Source organism: Myotis davidii, unplaced genomic scaffold, assembly GCF_000327345.1.
Source record: "Myotis davidii unplaced genomic scaffold, ASM32734v1 scaffold190, whole genome shotgun sequence".
NCBI lineage: Eukaryota > Metazoa > Chordata > Mammalia > Chiroptera > Vespertilionidae > Myotis > Myotis davidii.
The window spans coordinates 790,457-799,483 of NW_006283440.1; the positions used below are offsets into that span (position 1 = coordinate 790,457).

The following is a 9,027-nucleotide window of genomic DNA, read 5'->3' on the forward strand; positions in this document are numbered from 1 at the left end:
CAAAGCCATGGGGAGCACAGGGCATGACGGGAACTCAGAGGGCCGAGCTGTCTTGTGGGGGATGCCAAGTGGGCCGCACAGAGGTGACTTGGCCTGAAGCTGAGCGAGCAGCTGGGACCCTGGATGGTGGGCAGAGAAGCCCAGCTCTCTCATCTCACCCTGGCTGCCGCTTCTCTCCCAGAGATACCAGAGTTCCTGTTTCAAGCACTTAAAAGGGCTTCCCATTTTCTAGAACTGGATGGATTAACCTGATAAAGCCCTCGCTGGGGTCGCCTAGATGAGCAGACATTGTATACACTAAGCGTCAGCAATCTAATTGGTCTGTTTATTCTATAGTTAGATGGATGGGATGCAAATGTCTTAATGCCTGCTGCTGATGTATGCCTCTGCCTAAAGTTCCCGCAGTTTACATTAGAGCAGGACGCCGGCTGCTTGGCTTTTACTAATGCAGCTCAGAAGTTCCCAGTGTTTACAATAGCTGCGAGGTATTTGTATTTTTATAGGGATTCTCTCTCCTTTCATCTAATGTCGAAACATATATAGAAATGGCAAAGTTTGGTGCCTGTTCTGTTTTATGATCAAGAGGACCATTAACAGAGAGATATTTGCCCTCCCTCTTCCCAGAACATCCTGAGGCTCTTTTCCATTGGCATGACTTCTGCAGCTTCCTATTTATGATCCTGGTAGAGAGCTTTACTTCAGGGCAGGAGACTAAAGAAAGAAACGCCTGCTCGCGTGGCGCCTGCACCTCCCCAGGTGGAGTGTCCGCCCGTGCCGGTCCCGGGAGGACAGACTTACCTTGGTGTTCACGACCGACCCCAGACTTTAGCCCTCAGTGGTGGGAGAGCAGGGCCACTGGTGCACTTTCCTCCTGCTGCTGCTGCTGCTGCTGCTGCTGCGGCTGCTGCTGCGGCCTTTAGGTTTGAATAGGCTGATGCAAAACAAAGGTATTCAGAGACGCTAAATTGTTCAACAAAAGGTTGGCCACAGAGCAGCCCCATCACTGTGGCCGGCCCTCCCCCCTCCGCCAGCGCCCCAGCAGACACAGAATGGGCAGCGTCTTCCTTGCAGAAAGCTGGGTCCTGGCCTCAGAAAGGTGGCAGTTGTTTGGTTAAACTGGAACTCGCAGGATTCTAGACAGAGAGTCGCGATGAATGAAAGCGCAGGGAAAGCCTTACCTGACGCTGGAGACCGGAGACTCGGAGATGCCGCGGGGTGCAGAGCGTTTCGCAGGGGCCAGCTGCTGTGCAGCGGCTGCTTTTCCTCCTGGGCCAGATTGTTCAAACTCGGCACCCTCCGCTTCATTTGTTTGCTTCTGCTGGGTTTTCATGGACGGGGCCCCTCTGCATTGTGTTTGTGCTTTCAGTCTGCTCGGCCATTCAGTTCGCATTCCATATTTTTGAGTTTTGTAGCTCAGTGGTTCCCAACCTTCTGGCCCTTGAAAAACAGTTCCTCGTGTTGTGACCCCAATCATAAAATTATTTTCGTTGCTACTTCATAACTGTAATGTTGCCACTGTTATGAATCGTAATATAAATATCTGATATGCAGGATGGTCTTAGGCGACCCCTGTGAAAGGGTCGTTTGACCGCCAAAGGGGTCGCGACCCACAGGTTGAGAACCGCTCGTGTAGCTCGTTCATAAGTAACATGCCATGCCATGAGAGCTCAGCAGATTAACAAACTAATTCTTTTCTTCCTTCACGAACTTCGGGTTGTGCAACGCAGCCCTCAGAATCATAAAGTGGGGGGTGGGGGGGATCTAATCTTGTGCTGATTTGAACCGCAGTTTTGTAACAGCCTTTTCTCCGTGTGGGTCTTGCTCATTTGGGCTGACGACACGGTGTAGCATTCGGGCAGGTGAATCGTGGCTCAGGTTGTCGTTGCCACAGTTCTCAGTGAGAGCTTCTGCTTCCCTTTCATCCTCAAGGTATTTCTTTGCCGTCCTGGCGATCCTGACGATCCTGGGGGTGCTCAACGGGCTGGTGTTGCTTCCGGTCCTGCTGTCCTTCTTCGGGCCGTACCCTGAGGTCAGTACCCGTGCCGGGCAGAGTGCGAACGCTGTTTTTCCTGGTGTCACCTTTAATTTAGGTATTTTAGGCAAATTCCCATTACTGAGGGGTTACTTTTTCAGCAAACATCTCAAGAACTATTGCTTTTTTTCTCTTTAATGGAATAGTTTTGGGCTTGTAGTACTGGTCCTTTGTTTTGTTTTGTTTTGTTTTGTTTTGTTTTGTTTTGTTTTAACCATGTGATTGGCACCTTAGTCCTGTCGGCCCGTATCAGTAAAGCATTTTCCACCCCAGATGGATGTGGGCGGGCAGGAGGGAAAGGTCCGCCGGCCTCGGCAGTGTGAGCGAGGGCGGTGCTCCTGCTCCAGCCGCAGACGTGGGGGTCCTCCCGGTGGCGGCGGGGGAGGGGGCAGGTGCAGCCTCGTGGTGAGGGAGGACAGAGGCCCGAGCAACAGGCACATGGATGATAGCAGTTTCAATACAGAGTCCTCTCACACAGGTGTCTCCAGACCCCGAGCCGCCCCCCAGCGTGGTCCGCTTCGCCGTGCCCCCCGGTCACGCGAACAATGGGTCTGACTCCTCTGACTCCGAGTACAGTTCTCAGACGACGGTGTCGGGCATCAGCGAGGAGCTCCGGCAGTACGAGGCCCAGCAGGGCAGCAGGGGCCCTGCCCACCAGGTGATCGTGGAGGCCACGGAGAACCCCGTCTTCGCCCGCTCCTCCGTGAGTCCGCCTCGGCAGCCCGCCCTGCTCTGAGCAGCAGGTCCGCCGACCCGGGAGTTGGGGGTTAGGCGGAGCCATAGGCAGGCGCCAATATTTGACTCTTCTGACACTGTCGGTGCCAGTGTCGTCGAATTGGCTCTCCCGCTGGTCACAAAGGCAGAGGCCGTCGCGGGAGGTACACGAAGCAGCGGCTGTACCTTCGGCCTTGGTGCAGTTTGAGCTGAGCAGCTAGAGGGAGAGGAGGCCTGGCCCCTTTTTTGTGTTTTAAGCTGCATAGCGTTTTAAAATGATACTTGTAAAAACGGAGTGGGGTTTTTATTGCTAGCTGAAGTGGTCTATTTTTGTTTTCTCTCATTTCTGTTACCTTTAATTGCCCTTGGTTACAAAATTATTTCTGTTCTTATTGTCTGAGACTTTACCAGGAGCTTTTGTGGCTCCAGGTACATATTCTAGGTGGCGAGAAGCTTAGCCTGAGGTCATTCAGGAAAGCTGGGAGCCCCTTCCCAGGGCCCAGACTCCTCCGCTGCTCTGCTCCCCGGCTGTCCTCGGCCCCCAGTCCTAGAGCACGGCACACAGGACTTCTCCAAGGCCAGTTCTGCCGCTCACATTCCCCCCACCGAGGGCCTCCTGCTGTCCCTCCAGGAAATGGGTATTCCAGGCCCGGCCAGAGCACGCCTTCCGTGAAAGAGAGAAGGGCCAACCAAATAACCTGAATTTTCCTCCTCTTGCCCCCCGGGGTGATGCCTGCTGAGCTGCAGTGTGAATCTGGTTTAGTTCAGCGGGAGCCTAAAAATAGGTACAAGCTGAACGACTTTGAAGTTGGTCACGGTCCTTTTGATTGATGTGGCCACTGTGTTGCTCTCCGCTTTGTGTAGAGACCCAGAAGCCAGATTCCTCACCAGCAGGCCGAGCAGCGCGGCCCCGCAGGACTGTCCGCGACGGGCAGATGCGGGCTGTAGCCACGTGTGGCTGTTGAGCACTTGAAATGTGGCAAGTGAGACCAAGAGGCTGGATTTTGATTTTTAGTTCATTTAAATGCAAATAGCTGCATGTCCCTATGGCTGCTGTATGCACCAGAGTATGTATAGAGAGTCCTGCCAGGGCCAGATGCTTAGCAGTTCTAAGGGGAGTTCCAGAGCTGGCCCTCCTGAGCAGGGGGTGTAGACTGGGAGGGAGGCAGCTCAGAGCCTCTCCGACCACCGCCCTGCGTCTGTGGGCAGCTGTTCTGTGCCCAGCCAGCTGTGCTGGTGAAGCCGAGCCCGAGACGTAGGGTCTGAGTAAGGCGCTCTCTGCTGTGGAGGTTGTCAGAGAACGGGTTTTTCTTTTGCGAGTGGAAGGTCCTTGTTGGCTCCCGGGGCCTCTCCCAGCCCTTTGTGGGTTGATGGCCTCTGGGTTAAAAAGAGCTGTGTGGGTGGCCAGGCAGGAAACAGGGCCCATAGGGAGGGCTGGGAGCAGCAGGGCATGCCCGTCCTGGGGTGAGCGCCCCGCCTGCTTTAACCCGCCTCGCCCTCTGCAGGTGGTCCACCCGGAAGCCAGGCATCACCCACCCTCCAGTTCTCGACTGCCGCCCCACCTGGACTCAGGGTCCCTGCCACCTGGACGGCCAGGCCCACAGCCCCAGCGGGAGCCTCCCAGAGAAGGCTTGCGGCCGCCCCCCTACAGACCGCGCAGAGACGCTTTCGAAATTTCTACTGACGGGCATTCTGGCCCGAGCAATAGGGACCGCGTGGGCCCCCGGGGAGCCCGCGCGCACACCCCTCGGCACCCAGTGTTCACTGCCACGGGCGGCTCCGTGCCCAGCTACTGCCAGCCCATCACCACCGTGACAGCCTCGGCGTCCGTGACTGTCGCTGTGCACCCCCCGCCCGCCCCCGGGCGGCACCCCCGAGGGGGGCTGTACCCCGGCTACGAGGACTACCCCCAGCCGGACCCCGGGCTGTTCGAGGACCCCCATGTGCCTTTCAACATCCGGTGCGAGAGGAGGGGTTCCAAGGTGGAGGTCATAGAGCTGCAGGATGTGGAGTGCGAGGAGCGGCCCCGGGGCAGCGGCTCCAGCTGAGGTACGTGTGGTGGGGGACACAGGGCCAGGCCCCTGGGGTTTCTGGGGCTTGGAGCCCCTGGCATTGGGAAGTCCCGCCCTGACCGTCCCTGACCTGACCCCCAAGGCAGGGCTGCCGGGCCCAAGCTCTCATCACTGGGCCACAGTGTTGTCCCAGATTGCGTCTCACCCCCACTGTGAACCCGTTGAGGGTGGTGCTAACAGCTGCCCCTTTCACCGATGTTTCGGTCTTGATTCACGTGCCCGACAGGTGCGTGTGATGAATGCACAGCTCAGCGAATGGGCACGAAGTGAGCACACCCGGCACCTGCCCTAAATCAAGGAAAGTCCCGACCAGCCCCTGGAAAGCCCGCCGGCCCCAGCCGGCCCCCCACCCTGATCTCTCATACAGAGACTCTCTTAGATGTTAGTGTGCTTCGTAAATATGGACTCGTAGACTGTTACTTCGTGTGACTTCCTTTTTTTTTCCTTTCAAAGGGTGAGTAAAATCTGAAGCAAAGAGGCCAAAGATCGGAATGCCCAGCCCCCGCACCCGCAAGGAGAGCGCTGCTCGGAGTCGGGACGACGCCCTGCACCGGGGTTGCAGTTCGCTGTAACCGGCTGTATTATTTTGTGAAATATTTCTTTAAATATTTAAGAGGTGTACACATCTGTAAATACGAAGGAATGATGTAAAGTCGTGTGGTCTGGCGCTTCCCACTCCGGCCCAGGGTGGGCGGTGGGGCGGCTGCAGCGAGGCCCGCCCTGTTTGTACATTGGTCTCGGTGCCCCAACCAAGCTTAACTTAGTCTTAAATTCCAGCATCTCTTGCTGCTGCTTAAATATTGTATAATTTACCTGTATAATTCTATGCAAATATTGCTTATATAATAGGATTATTTTGTAAAGGTTTCTGTTTAAAATATTTTAAATTTGCATATCACAACCCTGTGGTAGTATGAAATGTTACTGTTAACTTTCGAACACGCTATGCGTGATAATTTTGTTATTGTTTAATGAGCAGATATGAAGAAAGCACGTTAACCCCGGTGGCTTCTAGGTGTATTTGGGTGCGACACTCCTGTTGGCTGCGTGTGGCCGTGTGTGTGATTTCCCCGTGTGCTGTACTGTGATCGTTTGTTCTTGTTTTTCTCTCACTGTCTGTCACCCTTAGCGGGCTCTGCCCTGGTCAGGCTGGGAGAGCATTGCCTAGTACGTGGGGGCTGGCCCTGCCCAAAACATCGCCTTATGCTGTTGTCAGACTCACTTCAAGTCCAAGGCATCTCTTCAGATCCTTGCTGCCATCCAGGCACCCCGCTCGTGCCTCAGGGGAGAGAAGTTCCTTCACACGGATCTCTGTCGTGGATGTTGGGACCTCAGGGTCTAGAGCTCACGTCTGTTCATCGTCATTATTGTTCAACAGCTAGAGAGCATGCCTCGTGCTGAGCCTCAGCTGGGCATGAGCATGTTGTGCAGCCTTCGTTGTATCTCTCATGACCAATGCACACATAAAAAAAGCCTTAAGAGTGGATTAAAAATGTATTGGAGGTAATGACCCTGCTACAAGGTAGAAAAACCTGTCCATTCTGGGCCCACAATAAACCTAGAGGTGATGTTTTGAGTCCCTACCATTTAAGTTCTCTTTCTCCCTAAATTGCACGGTTGGTTGGGGCTTTCTGGGTCTGTTTGCATCTTTAAAAATAAACAGCGAGCGTTCAATAAGGCGATACGGGGTCAGAAATTTGGTAGGATTTAGAAGGATCCTTCTCAATGTGTTTATGTTAACGTGATGGTGCACACTTCCTAACTAAGTTATTTTCTTCTCACCATGATTATTGTTCTTTCAATGTGACGTTTATTGACAAGCAGGAGATGCTCGGTGCACACACTCCCCTGAGGATGGGTGTGGAGGCAGACTTCCCAGCCAGGCATTATTTGTAAAGATTTGCTTCTGTATCCATTCTCTCTTGTGCGGAGGCTTGGTCTTCTTCAGCTCTTAGCCAGAGACCAGCATGTCGGGGAAGCACTTGGCACCCCGACGAAGCTACTATAGGCGGGCACAGCTGGCAGCTCCCTCCCGTTGTGCCCTCCTGTTTTACATGGAAAATCTTCCTCGAAAGGCAGCGGCCCCCTGCAGCACCCAGCAGTGCAGTGATCTCAGACCCTACACGCGTAACTGTAAGATGCTAATTGGAAGCCACCTGTGGGCCCCAGCTGTGTGTGTGAATATGCCAGGGGCCCGCTGGCCCCCCTGCTACTGTTTGGTGCCTCCCTTAGCCACACTGTCTACCTAACACCCAGCTCTGCTCGGAAAATGTCCGTGTCCTGCGTTCAGGAGAGAGATGATGCAAATTCTGAGGTCTGCTTCCCTCTCTTGCTCCTTTCCCGAGCCCAACTCGTGTGGTGCCTGACAGCTTGTCCAGCCCCTGCTTTCTGCTCGGCGTGGAACTTTCTCCGATAGTCACATTGGCAAAGGGAGAACTCGGAGCTGGCAGGCAACTAGAATTTCTCTCCCTTTTGAAAATAGTTGTATTTTGTCTGTCTTGTTTGTTCATTTGGATGTTTTAATTTTTTAAAAGAAATCTTTGCTGATATTTATAATTTTGTATCATAAGAATGTTTTCCTACAGTATTTGTCATGCCAGTTTATAACAAAATGCAGGGATTTTTATTTCTATTGGAAACACTATTACAGCTATCTTTTACTTTGGAACAGAATTTTTATTTGTATAGAGTGCTTACTAATGTTAAATAGTTCAGAGTATATAACATTCTCATTAAGGTCTCATAGTCGGTTTTAGTGTAAGGAGTTTAAAGGAAATAAATATTCAAACTGGGTCTCATTGCCTGCCAATTTTGGTGGAAATGGGTTTGTGTCATTTCAATTACAAAGATAAAAGTATGCCATATAATTTATTTATATGAAAATTTATTTTTGTAGTGTACATAGTAGTCATCAAGTCTTTGACAGAAGTATATTTTTAAAGAATTTATATGTGATGAATCCATAATGTCGGAAACTTCGCTGAGACATGCGTGGGGCACACTTTCCATTGTAAAGTACAGCAAGAAAGAAAACGTTTAACAGTGTTAAGAGGAGATCGGGTGAATATTCATGCAATTGTGAACTGTGTACTAGTTACCATTTGTGACCTAGTGTGGTTCTCATTTTAAACCTTGGAAGGCAAAAATGTACAAACTCTCTAAATGTTAATGTTCAAACACTGATAGAAATTCTAACATGAATAAAAAATAATATAACTTGTTGGTATGTCTTTGTGTATCGAATGTTTTTTAAGTGAAATACTCTATGAAGGCAGTGAGGGTGTCGGGCCATCGGGAACGTGGTGGTTTCGTCTAACGCAGCGGTTCTCAACCTGTGGGTCGCAACCCCTTTGGGGGTCGAACGACCCTTTCACAGGCGTCGCCTAAGACCATCGGAAAACATATAATTACGTATTTTTGTGATTAACAGCTATGCTTTAGTTATGTTCAATTTGTAACAATGAAATTGGGGATCACCACAACATGAACTGTATTAAAGGGTCGCGGCATTAGGAAGGTTGAGAACCACTGCCCCAACACGCATCCAGCTGTGCTCTACTTCACGGAGGTATTAGTGATACAAAGAGTTCCACGTGTCTATTTCCTGAGACCAAGGAAGTTCTTAAATTACCTTTCAAAGTGGCCCCTTCTGTCATCTCTTTAACATCCTTACTTTTTATGTGATGCCTAATAACTAGAGGGAATACTTACAAAGACAGATTCAATGATTATTAAAATAAACGAAAGTGTCATACAGTGTTTATGGTATGAGTGTACCTTATCTGCAGCCCTGGAGGAAAGTCAGGCCAGGAGCACCCTGAGCCCACAGCCCGCTGCCTGCTTTTGTCCAGGCTTATCAGAAGACAGATCCTCATTCACATGCAGATTGTCTGTGGCTACGATGACAAGAGTTGAGTAGTTGAGACAAATGATAGGGCCTACAAAGCCTAAGATATTTACTAACTGACCCTTAAGGCATTTGCCGATCCATTTTATGACCAGACTGTCATAGCAGGTGGTGCTCACGCATTACGGGGTCCATGGAGAGGCGGTACTGGCCCGCCGTGGAAGCTGGCTAGAAAAGCAGGATCGGGGCTGCCCCAGACCAACTGAATCCAAAGTCCAGGATGCTTTCATGAGCTGTCTCGGTGGTTCCAGTGCACCAACAGAGGTGATCCCTGAATTCCTTCCAGTGATTGTGGCCATGAT

At 51.6% G+C, this 9,027-nt stretch overlaps 1 protein-coding gene across 1 annotated transcript in view; it reads left to right on the forward strand.

The window, feature by feature from the left end:
* PTCH1 (patched 1) overlaps positions 1-8,044 on the forward strand; it is a 63,596-nt gene extending 55,552 nt beyond the window's left edge. Inside the window, 4 exon segments of the mRNA XM_006779327.2 lie at positions 1,930-2,059; positions 2,511-2,735; positions 4,252-4,795; positions 5,272-8,044. Coding sequence (XP_006779390.1) covers positions 1,930-2,059; positions 2,511-2,735; positions 4,252-4,794 — 898 coding nt within the window. The 3' untranslated portion in view covers position 4,795; positions 5,272-8,044.
* The last annotated feature ends 983 nt before the right edge of the window (positions 8,045-9,027 follow it).